Source organism: Chiloscyllium plagiosum, unplaced genomic scaffold (genome assembly GCF_037043375.1).
Source record: "Chiloscyllium plagiosum isolate Xiang-an unplaced genomic scaffold, Cpla_swu_hap1 HiC_scaffold_14, whole genome shotgun sequence".
Taxonomy (NCBI): Eukaryota; Metazoa; Chordata; class Chondrichthyes; order Orectolobiformes; family Hemiscylliidae; genus Chiloscyllium; species Chiloscyllium plagiosum.
Window position 1 is genome coordinate 67,244,962 of NW_028270152.1, and position 16,646 is coordinate 67,261,607.

At 43.4% G+C, this 16,646-nt stretch overlaps 1 protein-coding gene and 1 long non-coding RNA gene across 3 annotated transcripts in view; one reads left to right on the forward strand and one right to left on the reverse strand.

Moving 5' to 3' along the window:
* Window positions 1-16,646, reverse strand: part of LOC148147981 (uncharacterized) — a 114,900-nt gene that overhangs the window by 76,950 nt on the left and 21,304 nt on the right. The window lies entirely within an intron of this gene.
* Window positions 1-16,646, forward strand: part of LOC122559172 (ras association domain-containing protein 1-like) — an 88,108-nt gene that overhangs the window by 43,057 nt on the left and 28,405 nt on the right. For both annotated transcript variants that reach the window (XM_043708549.2, XM_043708550.2), the window contains exon 2: window positions 12,133-12,248. In XM_043708549.2, coding sequence (XP_043564484.2) covers window positions 12,133-12,248 — 116 coding nt within the window. The remainder of the gene's footprint in view (window positions 1-12,132; window positions 12,249-16,646) is intronic.

Sequence of the window (16,646 nt, forward strand, 5' to 3'; positions counted from 1 at the left end):
TCATTATTATTTAGACATTTAGCAGACACTGTTATCCATGGTGATTTAAACCACATGCTCTACACTGTGCTTTGTTTATGTATTAAACATATTAAAAATTAACATTTTCAAGGGTGAGTTTTGTGAACCGGCTATTCTCTCAGGAACAGTGTTAAAATGGGGATATGGTACCTCGTGAAGGGACAATCCCACAACAGCGGTGTACTATTGTTACACTGGTCAAATAATTCTGCTCATACATGCCTGAGTTTCAAAGTCAAAAGATTCACTATCATCCTGGAAGTGAAATCTGTACTACTTTGCTCTCCATATTGTTTATCATCTTCCAAAGCTCTCCTCTTCAGAAAACTGCACTGTCTGGATCTAAACTGAGTAGTAGCCTTCATCAGTCCCATCACAAGCTCCGCTGCCTCATCTTGCTCTGACTTTGCTTGGAGCCTTCCCTCAGTGGTTCCATGTGACGTTGAAGGAGTAAGCATGCAAGACTTCATTTCCAGACTCCCCAAAGGACAGTGATATACTAAACACGTAAATGAAGCACCATCTCAAATCACAGGAGGTCACAATGTCATCTCAAATTGAGAACGCCTTCATATGATCATATTAGTTCTATTACCTTAATAATTTAATGTAATTTGAGAGGTGACTGCTTGAATATTTTGGCAGAGAGGGATTGTAAAAGATAGAGAGTGGCATGGATTAGGAGAGAGGGGTGTTATAGACTAAGGTGAGAGACTGGAGGTGAAGGGAGAGATCAGAAATGGCAGTTCCCTTAAAGATTATGGTTTGAATGTGTGTGAGAGAGAGAGGTGGAAGATTTCAGCCCACTGGGCAAGCTTAGGAAGCTTCATGGAAGCTTAGGAGCCTGATGTGCAGATGGGGATATTTTACTCCTCCTCTTAGCCCATATATAGTACTGCAAAGCCATCTGTCTACTGGATACAGCAATGCTTGACTCTTTAGGCTTCTGAACCTAGTCATGCAAGATTAAAACCTATTCGCCGAGCTGGGAATTTGTGTTGCAGACGTTTCGTCCCCTGTCTAGGTGATAACCTCAGTGCTTGGGAGCCTCCTGTGAAGCGCTTCTGTGATGTTTCCTTCGGCATTTATAGTGGTTTGAATCTGCCGCTTCCGGTTGTCAGTTCCAGCTGTCCGTTGCAGTGGTCGGTATATTGGGTCCAAGTCGATGTGCTTATTGATTGAATCTGTGGATGAGTGCCATGCCTCTAGGAATTCCCTGGCTGTTCTCTGTTTGGCTTGTCCTATAATAGTAGTGTTGTCCCAGTCGAATTCATGTTGCTTGTCATCTGCGTGTGTGGCTACTAAGGATAGCTGCTCGTGTCGTTTCATGGCTAGTTGGTGTTCATGGATGCGGATCGTTAGTTGTCTTCCTATTTGTCCTATGTAGTGTTTTATGCAGTCCTTGCATGGGAATTTGTACACTACATTGGTTTTGCTCATGCTGGGTATCGGGTCCTTCGTCCTGGTGAGTTGTTGTCTGAGAGTGGCTGTTGGTTTGTGTGCTGTTATGAGTTCTAGTGGTCACAGTAGTCTGGCTGCCAGTTCGGAAATGCTCTTGATGAATGGTAGTGTGGCTAGTCCTTTGGGTTGCGGCATGTCCTCGTTCCATTGTCTTTCCCTTAGGCATCTGTTGATGAAATTGCGTGGGTAATCGTTTTTGGCAAATACATTGTATAGGTGTTCCTCTTCCTCTTTTTGCAGTTCTGGTGTTCTGCAGTGTGTTGTGGCCCTTTTGAATAGTGTCTTGATGCAACTTCACTTGTATGAACTACGAAAGCAACCACCCAACACACACAAAAGAAGTTGCATCAAGACACTATTCAAAAGGGCCACAACACACTGCAGCACACCAGAACTGCAAAAAGAGGAAGAAGAACACCTATACAATGTATTCACCAAAAACGGATACCCGCGCAATTTCATCAACAGATGCCTAAGGGAAAGACAGCGGAACGAGGACATGCCGCAACCCAAAGGACTAGCCACACTACCATTCATCAAGAGCATTTCCGAACTGGCAGCCAGACTACTGTGACCACTAGAACTCATAACAGCACACAAACCAACAGCCACTTTCAGACAACAACTCACCAGGACGAAGGACCCGATACCCAGCATGAGCAAAACCAATGTAGTGTACAAATTCCCATGCAAGGACTGCACAAAACACTACATAGGACAAACAGGAAGACAGCTAACGATCCGCATCCATGAACACCAACTAGCCACGAAACGACACGAGCAGCAATCCTTAGTAGCCACACACGCAGATGACAAGCAACATGAATTCGACTGGGACAACACTACTATTATAGGACAAGCCAAACAGAGAACAGCCAGGGAATTCCTAGAGACATGGCACTCATCCACAGATTCAATCAATAAGCACATCGACCTGGACCCAATATCCCGACCACTGCAACGGACAGCTGGAACTGACAACCGGAAGCGGCAGATTCAAACCACTACAATTGCCGGAGGAAAGATCACAGAAGCCCTTCAAAGGAGGCTCCCAAGCACTGAAGATGTCACCTAGACAGGGGACGAAACATCTGCAACACAAATTCCCAGCTCAGCGAACAGAACCACAACAATGAGCACCCGAGCTACAAATCTTCTCACAAACTTTGAAGATTAAAACCTAAAATGGAGAAGAGGTCAGGTTGCGTAACCTTGTTACAATGCCAAGGCTGCTTCCAGACATCAGTAAAATCAGAACTGAGTTAGGTGGTGTTCAGCTTTGAGATGCTTAATCTCTCCTGTGGAGGTGATGATGCTTTCACATGTCCCTTGGAATGTTTGGGATGAACAAATGCTTTTGAACCTCTGATTTCTGAAGCTCTCCATCGCTGGGTGTTTCCTCTTCTCTATTGCAGATTAATTGATTGAGATTTATTGACAATTGTATTACTGTTAAGTAACACTGCTGCTAAAACGTGACCTGGATATAATAGACGTGAAACTTATTCAAAACCTCTATGGCAACCAAACCAAGAGCATCAGATTAGAAATTGCAGAGTTCAATATATTTCAAGTGAAAAAAGGAGTACTATAAGATAAAACTAAATTCTGTCACCAGATCATTCAATCTGTACACAACAAATATTCAGGGAATTAGATATACTTCAAATGGGCAAGAACACAACAAACCTGTGGTGCACTGACGACATAGTATTACAGGAGAGGCTGTGGAAAATAACATACATCGAACAACATTTAAAAGTTTAAAATATGGATTTGATATAACACCAAAAACTCAGAAATTGGGTAGTTGGAAGGAATACATAAGAAAAAACTAGAGTGAATATGGAAGTGGACCATGTCACAAAGAACATATCATAAATTTGTATGTTTAGGAGAAATGATAACAGAAGATGCAGATGTAATGGAAAAGTTAGAAGAAGGATAGAGATGGCCAGAAGTAACTTTGTAAAGACAAAAGATATATTTTTGATGAGAAAACTTGAGCCTGTAATGAGAAAAGAACTTATATTCCATCTATTTTCCATTGTCTTATTAAACCTGGACAAATAAAAATCTGTGTAAGTTAGAAGATGCCTTTGAAATGTGGGTGTACTAAAAAGCTATTTAAAAATACAAACATAGACCATTATGCAAACGAAGAGGTAGTTGAAATCGCAAGAACAAAGTGAATATTAAGAAATGACATTCAGAAAACAAACTTTCAGCCACTTGATCAGAGCAGAAAAGCTGCAGAGATCTCTTCTGGAGAGTAAGGTGGATGGTAGCAGAAAGAGGGGTTGACCTGGGTGTAGTTGAAATGCGGGTGTCACAGTGCAGTTACAGATAAACAACTGTGGACTGACAAATGTGCCATACCATGACAGCAGATCCCCTTGTTAAGAATAGCCACAAACACAGAAAGAGAAGAGAGTAATTTCATTGTTTTGAGCAAGTATCTGAATGGTAAGAAGTTAGGTCAGAAAAGTTAGGGATTTTAAGGAGCATCGTAAAAGAGGCGGGAGAAAGGTTTAAGGAGGGGATTCCAGAGCTTGGGACCTAAGGAGCTGAACTCGAGGCTGACAGTGGCAGGCTAAGGCAGCAGAGGATCCACAAAAGCTAGGATTAGAGGAGCAAAGAATTTTCAGATGGTTGAAGGACCAAGCAAGGTTATAGAGCTAGGAGCAACCAGACCCACTGAAAACCTTCAAATAAGGTTTGGCCAATCAGCCCTTCCAGTCTGCCCCACCATTCATGATCTGAACTTAACCTGAAATCTACGTTCCTGCAAATCCTCAGTAATCTTTCATTTCCTTGGGAAATCAAGAATCCATCTATCTCTGCCTTAAAATTATTTAAAAATTCTATATCTATTGGCGTTTTGTGGAAGGGAATTCCAAAGTTTACAACATTCAGAAAAATTTTTTACTCCTCTCTTTTTTTTCTTAAGTGAACAACCCCTTATTTTTAAGCTATGACCACGCTGAAACTATTGAAGCAATTTAAACAAGAGGAAAATTCTAAAATCAAGAGGTTGAGAGACTGGGAGTCATTATAGGTTAGCAGTGGGGTTTGGTTAGCTCAGCTGGAGACCAGGTGGTTTGCAATGCAAAGCGATGCCAACAGCATAGATTCAATTCCTGCATCGGTTGAGGTTACCAAGAAGGATTCTCCTTCTCAACCTCTCCCCTCAGTTGCAGCGTAGTGACTCTTGGGTTAAACCAACAGCTGTTGTCTCTCTCCAATGAGAGAGCAGCCTTATAGCCTGATAAGGCTATGGCAACTTTATCTTTTTAGGCCAGTAAGCATAAGAGTGATAGATGCGTAGCCTTTCCCTAGTATCAAAACTGGGATCTTCCATATTCACATGACTGGGTGCCACAATTTTATATTATACTACATAGTGTCAGAACTTCAGTAGGTATTTCCATCCCTCTAATGAGGAAGAAGCAGAGTTCCAGGTCAGTGATCCATTTCTAATGAAAAGTGATTGTCTCAAAACATTAACCTCAGAGCAGATAGAAACAGAGTTATCTGTTCACCACTTCCAGCAATTGTCCTTTTAAGATTTCCAGTGTCCACAATATTTAGTTTTTATTTTCAGTTTCTGTGTTTGACTTTGAGCCTTGGAACGTAAAAATCTATCAATTGAACCTTTAGTAGGAAACCAGTGAATCTCTAGTTTTTTTTTTCACTTGTGCCTCTTCAAAATAAAATGATCGTCTTAGCCACATCTTCGAATTCCCTCGCAAATATGGATAAGAATGGGGCTTTGTCCAGTTTGCTGAGGGAGAAGATTAAGTTGTCCATGAAATATTTAGCCTGTAACTTATTTCGAGTAAACTATACAACTCTCGACAAATGGAAGGAAGGAGACTTCAGCTGTGAGGACTGAGGGCACCAAAGCAAAATGATGTTGAGTCCAGATAAAGCTGTGGCTTGCCAGGAATGTTCTGGTTGAATGAGGAATTCAGTAAACTGGAAGTGGTTGGCAAAGCTTTCTACCACTATTATCTTATTAACAGTAGATACTTAGGTTTAAACTAAACCAAAAGTGAATGCCATGAAGGGGGTAGGGGTCTCTAGATGGGTTGAATAGGCTGCAACATCTTTAATTATTCTTGTGAAAATAAATTATTCTAGCTAGTTGGTGATATTTGGTCACTCACTAGACTAAGATTGGAAAGCACTTTGGATCAGCTTTTATGTTTCAATATTGCATTGGGAGCAAATGAGAAAGAGTTTAATCCTTTGCCATAGTATTTAACAATAATGAATGTGAAAGCATTTGATTAATTAATACGATGTGCAGTACGATGGGAGGCAAAACAAATGTAAAGAGGTTCAATAGAGATTCCACAGAGGGGGTTATTAGGGCCGATTGCCTGCCCCTCTTCCGCAGCTACGTCCGAGCCCAGGTGTCTCTGGAGAAGGGAGCATGCGGTGTCCACCAACACACTCGAGGTTTTCAGGGAGAGGTGGGCATCGCAGGGAGTGAGTGTTTTATTTCCCCCTCCAACTCTATTTTGATTTAATCCCTGTCCTCCCCTTCACTGTTTGATCACATAGCATTGCCCTTTGATGTGAAGGGCACTGCTTGTCACTGGCCACTCGGGTGTTTCCTTTCTTCCTGGTGGTGGAAATTGAATAAAGATTTGTACACCTGTTGTTATTCACTCTGTCCTACAAGAAAAAAGATTCCACAGAATAGTGGTGAAGCCAAAGAAAAAATGGAGTTCAGCTGTGGATCAGCCACAAGCAAAGTGAATGAAAGAGAAAACCTAAGGGGCTGAGTGTGTGTCACAATAGAAATAGACAATAGGTGCAGGAGTAGGCCATTCTGCCCTTTGAGCCAGCATATCCATTCATTGTGATCATGGCTGATCATTCTTCAATCAGTATCCTGTTCCTGCCTTATCTCCATAACCCTTGATTCCACTATCCTTAAGAGCTCTATCCAACTCTTTCTTGAAAGTATCCAGAGACTTGGCCTCCACAGCCTTCTGGGGCAGAGCATTCCACACCACTCACCACTCTCTGGGTGAAGAAGTTTCTCCTCAACTCTGTTCTAAATGGCCTACCCCTTATTTTTAAACTCTGTCCTCTGGTTCGGGACTCACCCATCAGCGAAAACATGCTTCCTGCCTCCAGAGTGTGCAATCCTTTAATAATCTTATACGTGTCGATCAGATCCCCTCTCAGCCTTCTAAACTCAAGGGTATACAAGCCCAGTCGCTCCAATCTTTCAACATAAGATAGACCCGCCATTCTGGGAATTGACCTTGTGAATCTACGCTGCACTCCCTCAATAGCCAGAATGTCTTTCCTCAAATTTGGAGACCAAAACTGCACACAATATTCTAGGTGCGGTCTCACCAGGGCCCTGTACCAGGGCTACAGAAGAACCTCTTTGCTTCTGTACTCAATTCCTCTTGTTATGAAGGCCAGCATGCTATTAGCTTTCTTCACTGCCTGCTGTACCTGCATGCTTGCTTTCATTGACTGATGTACAAGAACACCTAGATCTCGTTCTACTGCCCCTTTACCTAACTTGTCTCCGTTTAGGTAGTAATCTGCCTTCCTGTTCTTGCCACCAAAGTGATAGCTTCTTCAAAATTGCTTGGTGACAGTGATGCCAAGAACATGGCAAAATTGCTCAGGACAGAGCAAAGATGAGAACTCTCAGCTGGATATTGTTAGATAATGGAGATCATGTATTGAAGAAAAAAAAACAAGAAAAGATAGAGCTGGAGGAAACCTCTAGGAATTAAGTAGAGAATAGATGATCAAAAACAGTACAGAGAGAAATATTTGAGAGGAAAGGGCACACATCCTAGGTAGGACATTGTAAAACCTTCCACATCTACAGGGAACCTTGATTATTCGAACGGGATGGGTGGGCACTATTTTGTTTGGATAATCAATTATTCGCTTAATTGATTAAAAACTCCGAGCCCCAGAGGAAAGACATTTAAAGTCTGCTCAACGTTCGGGAGACTACAGCAACACACAGTGCGCGATCCCTGCCCCCAATATCGCCCCCATCCAACACCGTCCCCTTCCCGCCCTCAACCCTGTCCAACACTGCCACCCCCCACCTCCCCCTCCCCCCCAAACCTCGTCCAACACCGCCCCATCCTGCACTCAACCCCATCCAAAACCGCCCAACTCCCACCTCCCACCCTCAACCCCACCCCCCAACCGTGCCCAACACCACTGCCCTCCTGAACCCGTCCCCCAACCCCATCCAACACTGCCACCCCCCCCCCCCCCCCCCCCGTTCCCCCAACTCTGTCCAACACCCACCCCCACGAACCCCCCCCAAACTCCATCCACCCCTGCCCCCTCTCCAGGGCAGCTGGACTGCACACCAACAACAAGACTGCTGCTGCTACCGACTTTGTGGGGTAAGTCTCCAAATAACACACAGAACACCAGGGAAAGTGTGGGGAGAGAGAGAGAGGGCGGAAGGTCAGTCATTTAGAGATGGTGCCTGTTTAATCACTGTAAACAAAAGACGCAATCACTGTTGGAAACACCTCTTTGATGTAATGTTTCTATCGGGACCTCGAGATCTCCTTTGGATTATCCGATTTAGAGATGTGACTGCCAGATCACACTAAAAGCAATTATAACCATTTAATCTGTTTTGATGGTTTGGATTTGAAGGAGGAACATGGCCAGCAATACAGGGAATTCAGTGTTCTTCCTTGTTTAGTGCTGAGGAATATTTGTAAGTCCAATGTAGTGTATTAGTTAAGGTTGTGCATAATAGATCTGCTGGAAAAGTGCAGCAGGTCAAGCAGCATCCAAGGAGCAGGAGAATCGACGTTTCGGGCATGAGCCCTTCTTCAGGAATTCCCGAAACGTCGATTCTCCTGCTCCTTGGATGCTGCCTGACCTGCTGCGCTTTTCCAGCAATACATTTTCAGCTCTGATCTCCAGCATCTGCAGTCCTCACTTTCTCCTACAATAGATCTGCACTCGGTCTTGAATCTATAAACGTCTGCTAGCTATTGGAGCTGCCAACCTTGCTGGGTTTACCTGGAGTCTATTGATTACTCCTGAGAGTCACTGAGGAAAAAAATGACAAGGTCATGTTCTTTTGTCTTACTGCACTGATTAAAGCAAACCGGGCCACAATACACAATTTATTTTTGAAATTCTTTAATGAGATGTGGGTGTAATTGGCAAGGACAATGTTTGTTGCTCATCTTAAACTGAGTAGCTTGCGAAGCAACTTCAGAGCATTGTTAAAAGGTAACCACATTATTGTGGATTTGGAATTGGTCAGACTACTTAAGGATGCAAGCTATCCTTCTCTAAAGAACAATAATGAAACACAATAATGATGTCAGGAGCATCCGGAATAAGGTGGGTGAACTTGCAGCATGGGTTGGTACCTGGGACTTCAATCTCGTGGCCATTTCAGAGACATGGATAGAGCAGGGAAGTGAATGGTTGTTGCAGGTTCCGGGATTTAGACGTTTCAGTAAGAACAAAGAAGACGGTAAAAGAGGGAGCAGTGTGGTATTGTTAGTCAAGGACAGTATTACGGTGGCAGAAGGGACTTTTGAGGACTTGTCTACTGAGGTAGTATGGGCTGAAGTTAGAAACAGGAGAGGAGAGGTCACCCTGTTGGGAGTTTTCTATTCAGAGTGGCCTCTGAATAGTTCCAGAGATGCAGAGGGAAGCATAGCAAAGATGATTCTGGATAGGAGCGAGAGTAATAGGGTAGCTGTTATAGGGGTCTTTAATTTTCTAAATAGTGACTGGAAATACTATGGGTCAGATTGTTTAGATGGGTCAGTTTTTGTCCAATGTGTGCAGGAGAGTTTCCTGACACAGTATGTAGACAAGCCAACAAGGGGTGAGGCCACAATGGATTTGGTACAGGGTAATGAACCCCGCCAGCTGTTGGATTGGGAGGTAGGTGAGCACTTTGGTGATAGTGAGCACAGTTCGGTTATGTTTACTTTAGTGATGGAAAGGGATGGGTAAACACAGCAGGGCAAGCTGGGGGAAAGGCAATTATGATGCAATTAGGCAAGATTTAGGGAGTATCTGATGGGGAAGAGAAACCTCAGAGGATGGAAACAATTGAAATGTGGAGCTTATTTAAGGAACGGCTATTGTGTGTCTTTGATAAGTATGTACCTGTCAGGCAGGGAGGAGGTGGTCGAGCGAGTGAGCTGTGGTTTACTAAAGAGGTTGAATCTCTTGTCAAGAGGAAGAACAAGGCTTATATTAGGATGAGATGTAAAGGCGCTTGAGAGTTACACATTAGCCAGGAAAGACCTAAAGAGAGAACTAAGAAGAGCCAGGAGGGGACATGAGAAGTTGTTGGCAGATAGGATCAAGGAAAACCCTAAAGCATTCTATAGGTATATCAGGACAAAAGAATAATGAGAATAAGATTAGGGCCAATCAAGGAAAGTAGTGGGAAATTGTGTACGGAGTCTGAGCAGATAGGAGAAGCCCTAAATGAATACTTTTTGTCAGTTTTCACACAAGAAAAATACAATGTTATTGAGGAGAATACTGAGACACAGGCTAATTGACTAGACGGGATTGAGGTTCACAAGGAGGAGGTGTTAGCAATTCTGGAAAGTGTGAATATAGATAAATCCCCTGGGCGGATGGGATTTATCCTAGGATTCTCTGGGAAGCCAGGGAAGAGATTGCAGAGCCTTTGGCTTTGATCTTTGTCGTCATTGTCAACAGGAATAGTGCCAGAAGACTGGAGAAGAGCAAATGTTGTCCCCTTGTTCAAGAAGGGGTGTAGAGACAACCCTGGTAGTTATAGACCAGTGAATCTTACTTCAATTGGGGATAAAGTGTTGGAAAAGGTTATAAGAGATAGGATTTATAATAATCTAGAAAGGAATAAGTTGATCAGGGATAGTCAACACAGTTTTGTGAAGGGTAGGTTGTGTCTCACAAGCCTTATTGAGTTCTTTGAGATGTTGACTAAATAGGTGGATGAGGGAAAGTGGTTAATGTGGGATATCTAAATTTCAGTAAAGTTCCCCATGGTAGATTATTGCACGAAATACAGAAGCATGGGATTGAGGGTGATTTAGTAGTTTGGATCAGAAATTGGCTAGCTGAAATAAAACAGAGCGTAGTGGTTGATGGAAAATATTCATCCTGGAGTTCAGTTACTAGTGGTGTACCACAAGGATCTGTTTTGAAGCCACTGCTGTTTGTCATTTTTATAAATGACCTAGATGAGGGCATAGAAGGATGGGTTAGTAAATATGCAGATGACACTAAGGACACTAGAGTTGTTGATAGTGCCGAAGGACATTGCAGGTTACAGAGGGACATAGATAAACTGCAGAGCTGCTGAGAGGTGGCAAATGGAGTTCAATGCGGAAAAGTGTGAGGTGATTCACTTTGGAAGGAGTAACAGGAATGCAGAGTACTGGGTTAGTGATAAGATTCTAGGCCATGTAGATGAGCAGAGAGCACTAGCTGTCCATGTACATAGATCCCTGAAAGTTGCCACCCAGGTTGATAGGATTGTTAAGAAGGCATACAGTGTGTTAGCTTTTATTGGTAGAGGGATTGAGTTTTGGAGCCACAAGGTCATGTTGCAGCTGTACAAAACTCTGGTGCGGCCGCACTTGGAATATTGCGTACAGTTCTGGTCACTGCATTATAGGAAGGATGTGGAAGCTTTGGAAAGGGTTCAGAGGCGATTTACTAGGAGGTTGCTTGGTGTGGAGCTAAGGTCTTATGAGGAAAGGCTGAGGGACTTGGCTGTTTTCATTAGAGAGAAGAAGGTTGAGAGGTGATTTAATTGAGATATATAAGATAATCAGAGGGTTAGACAGGGTGGACAGTGAGAGCCTTTTTCCTCGGAAGGTGATGGCTAGCATGAGGGGACATAGCTTTAAATTGAATGGTGATAGGTATAGGACAGACGTCAGAGACAGTTTCTTCACTCCGAGAGTAGTAGGTGTGTGGAACACCCTGCTTGCAACAGTAGTAGACTCGCCAACATTAAGAGCATTTAAATGGTCATTGGATCAGCATATGGATGAAAATGGAATAGAGAAGGATAGATAGGCTTCAGATCGGTTCCACAGGATCGGTGCCACATCAAGGGCCAAAGGACCTGTACTGTGCGTAATGTTCTAGTTGTGTTGAACTAATGATACCTGTCATGCTCACCATTACTAGCTTTCCATTCTAGATTTCATTATTTAAATTTAAATTCCAGCAGATGCTGAAGTAGGATGTGATCTAATTTGCTCCAGAGCATTAGTTTGGGCTGCTGGACAACTAATCTCGTAATTTTGCCATGATACCCTACTCTCTGCCAGGCACAGGGTGAATAAGACCCCTTGCTGCATTCAGACCAGGGATAGAGCCACTTCCAGAGTGCAGAGGATTGTGGATATTGAAGCAGCCATCATTGACCAATTGATGTATCGGTCAGCCAATGGTGTAATGGTAAGGTCAGCACAGATTAGAGACAGGTAACCTGTGGCCATGGACTTGCAGTAGAGACAGGAGGGCCAACTTTCCTGTTGAATAACTGAGCTATTCAAGATAAATAAGTGGATTAAACGATCAGCCCCTGTTCTGGATTTATGCCTGGGCAGGAAAATAACCATGAGTCTCTTTTTGCTTTTCTGACAGATTGTAGATTCCGTTGTCACTACCGCTGCCGACCCCTGATTCAGTTGGACTGTAACCGGCCAAAGAGTAAGAGATCGGACGTCACAGAAAACACACTGGAACAAGACACAAATGTGGTAAGTCATTGTGAATCTGCCTGGTAACTCAAAGTTTGGAGCATGAAGTTGGGAGGAGGTGTGGATGAAAGGAGAAAGGTGAATGCACAGCCTAAACAGTTCTAATAGGACAGCTGACACAAAGTCAAAAGAGTAGTGATTTAATGTTAAGTGCTAAATGGTGTTGAGGCAACTGGTCATAATTTATCTAATTTCTCAAAACTGTGCAATGAGACATATCAGTCAGCCCATCACATTCACATTACATAACAGCTGGGACAGGCCTCAGCCTTATCCATTTGCCAGTTTCAGTTGCAACTAATTCTCAGAGGCCCCCAGTTTCAGACAATGAGCCTGTCAGGACAGGGAAATCACTCACATGCACTATTCAACACTCTGAGGATTGCACACTTTACTAGGATCCAAATTCCATTGCGATCGATAAGGTATGATTTATATGTAAGTCTGAACCCGTTACCATACTGAATAAAGATGAACTGTGCACAGTAACCCATATCTGCCACAGCAATCATGTAGTCACAGGTTCTGAATGAGGTAATCAGAGCTTGACCTTTTGAACCTGAATGAGGTCCTTGCTTACCTGGTGAGAGAATCTCACAGTGAGGCCCTAACGATGCTCACTAAATTCCCAGCGGATGTGGGAGAAGCACAATTTCAGTGAATGCAAAGCTGAGGATATTTTTAACCTCCTGGCTTGTTCCCATTTTGTTTGGTGGTTGTTAACATTGAGGATTCTTGTTTAACTGTATTTGATGATCACATGCAGGAATAGGGATATGGTGGCATTGTGATAATATTATAAGCCGAGTAAAGCAGAAACCCAGGCTAATTTGCTGGTGATAAATAGTGGTTCCCCCCCCACCATAGCTACGGGGTGTACGTTCCAAGACCTACCGTGGAAGCCTGAAACCAAGGATAGTCACAAACCCATTCATTTAAATGAGGAATATACCTTCCTGACAGCCCCCAGTCTCTAGTTCTGGAACATTCCCTGTAATCCGTTTGGGCCACGGTAAACCGTGGGTAACTGAAACCGCCGTAACCAAACCTGTGGATACGGCGGTCAGCCTATAGCTTTAAGTCCCACCATAATGCTGGAATTGCAGACTTGGTGACTGTGAAACAATCTGCTGTCCTTACTTGGTACAGCTAATGTTTGACTCCAGACCCACAATGGCTGTCTCTTAAGTGCCATTGAGGATGAGAAAAAGCAAGAATTCTAGTGATCTGTTCTTTCTTTATTTCACTCAAGATTTTTTCATTGAAGTGCTGAGCACCTGATACTGAAGCTTCTCCGAGAGCACTGTTAGCCAGTAAAGAGAAAGGAAACAAAGAACCATGATTATTTTTAGGCATGCATGGATGGGTTTTTGACTTCCTGCCACATAGTTTCCATAGCTAGAATCTGAGAGATGACTGGGTTTTGTTATTGTTTTACAAACCCATTCTGAGCAAGAACTTGGCTAATTTAGGCAGAGACTGCAGTCAGATAAAACTGATGTAAACTGGGCGTGCCCACTAGTCCAAGCTTACACATACACTTTGACCTCTGTCAGGTTTCAGTCCTCAGTAGAACTGGCTGCAGGCCCTAATTTGTTGCTTCCCCCAGGAGATGTTTTTCAGACAGTGTGCCGAGTGCTCAAGTTGCACGACACGTCGTGACTATGGACACCAGTAGATTTCTTCCTGTCCAAATTGTTCCAATGTTTGTGGTGAGTGGCCTGTCACTATATCCCGATGATGGGAGGTCAGTTAGCTCAGATGGTTGGTTTGCTATGCAGACTAATGCCATCAGTATGGGTTCAATTCCCACACCAGCTGAAGTTACCACTCTCCTTCTCAACCTCTCCCCTTACCTGAGGCATGGTGACCTCAGGTTAAACCATCACCAGTTAATTCTCTTTCATGAGAGAACAGCACTATGATCTGGTTAGACTACTGCAACCTTTCCTAAATATCCTTATGTGCTACAGACCCAGCAGCCACATTGGAGGGAAATACTGCCCTGGGAAGATGCACTCGTTAAGTGAATGTTTCACTCAGGGCTGCCAGATCCATCCCCATTGGGAATCAATTTGTTACCCAGCCCTTCTAACACCAAACTGAAGACCACTATTCAGCACTACCTCCTCCCTTCTCTGTATTGCAAACATACAGAGTTGCATACAACTCTATTTTGTCAAGGTTTTGTCATTTTTTTAGTTGATGTACCAAGACTTGACATGTCCAATCACAGCACCATGCCTTTATAAAGCACCTCAAAACAAGTACAAACCAGCACCAGCAGCAAATTTGATTCTGAGCTACATAAGGAGACATTAAAGAAAAGCACGGATTCCATTTATATAGTGCTTTTAACAATAACTCATAGAACATAGAACATTACAGTGCAGTACAGGCCCTTCGGACCTCAATGTTGCGCCGACCTGTGGAACCAATATGAAGCCCATCTAACCTACACTATTCCATTCTTGTCCGTATGCCTATCCAATGACCATTTAAATGCCATTAAAGTTTGCGAGTCTACTACTGTTGCATGCAGTGTGTCCCACACCCCTATTACTCTCTGAAATAATAAACTACTTCTGACATATGTCCTATATCTATCACCCCTCAATTTAAAGCTATGTCCCCTCATGCTAACCATTGCCATCCGAGAAAAAGGCTCTCACTGTCCAATCCATCTATCTGATCATCTTATATGTCTCAATTAAGTCATAGAGTATTGAGTATAGAGCTGTATAGCATGGAAACAGACCCTTTGGTCCAACTCATCCATGCCGACCAGATATCTCAACCCAATCTAGTCCCACCTGCCAGCACTCAGCCCATATCCCTCCAAACCCTTCCTATTCATATACATCCAAATGCCTCTTAAATGTTGTAGTTGAACCAGCCTCCACCACATCCTCTGGCAGCTCATTCCATAACCATACCACCCTTTAGGTCTCTTTTATATCTTTCCCCTCTCATCCTAAACCTATGCCCTCAAGTTCTGGACTCTCTGACCCCAGGGAAAAGACATTGTCTATTTATCCTATCCATGCCCCTCATAATTTTTGTAAACCTCTATAAGGTCACCCCTCAGCCTCCGCGCTCCAAGGAAAACAGCCCCAGCCTGTTCAGCCTCTCCGTATAGCTCAAATCCTCAACCCTGGCCACATCTTTGTAAATCCTTTCTGAACCCTTTCAAGTTTCACAACATCTTTCCGATAGGAAGAAGACCAGAATTGCACTCAATATTCCAACATTGGCCTAACCAATGTCCTGTACAGCCGCAACATGACCTCCCAACTCCTGTACTCAATACTCTGACCAATAAAGGAAAGCATACCAAATGCCTTCTTCACTATCCTATCTACTTGCGACTCCACTTTCAAGGAGCTATGAACCTGTACTCCAAGGTCTCTTTGTTCAGCAACACTCCCTAGGACCTTACCATTAAGTATATAAGTCCTGCTAAGATTTGCTTTCCCAAAATGCAGCACCTCGCATTTATCTGAATTAAACTCCATCTGCCACTTCTCAGCCCATTGGCCCATCTGATCAAGATTCTGTTGTAATCTGAGGGAACCTTCTTCGCTGTCCACTACACCTCCAATTTTGGTGTCATCTGCAAACTTACTAATTATACCTCTTATGCTTGCATCCAAATCATTTATGTAAATGATAAAAAGCAGAAGACCCAGCACCGATCCTTGTGGCACTCCACTGGTCACAGGCCTCCAGTCTGAAAAACAACCCTCCACCACCACCCTCTGTCTTTTACCTTTGAGCCATTTCTGTATCCAAATGGCTAGTTCTCCCTGTATTCTGTGAGATCTAACCATGCTAACCAGTCTCCCATGGGGAATCTTGTCGAACACCTTACTGGAGTTCATATAGATCACATCTATCACTCTGCCCTCATCAATCCTCTTTGTTACTTCTTCAAGTCCCTCAGCCTTTCCTTGTAAGACCTTACCTCCACACCAGGCAACATCCTAGAAAATCTCCTCTGAACCCTTTCCAAAGCTTTCACATCCTTCCTATAATACGGTGACCAGAACTGTACGCAATACTCCACATGCAGCTGCACCAGAGTTTTGTATAGCTGCAGCATGATCTCATGGTTCTGAAACTCAATCCCTCTACCAATAAAAGCAAATACACCTATGCCTTAACAATGCTATCAATCTGGGTGGCAACTTTTAAGGATCTACGTACCTGGACACCGAGATCTCTCTGCTCATCTACATGGCAAGAATCTTACTATTAGCCCAGTACTCTTTATTCCTGTTGATCCTTCCAAAGTGAATCACCTCACACTTTTCTGCATTAAACTCCATTTGCCACCTCTCAGCCCAACTCTGCAGCTTATCTATGTCTCTCTCTAACCTACAACATCCTTTGGCACTA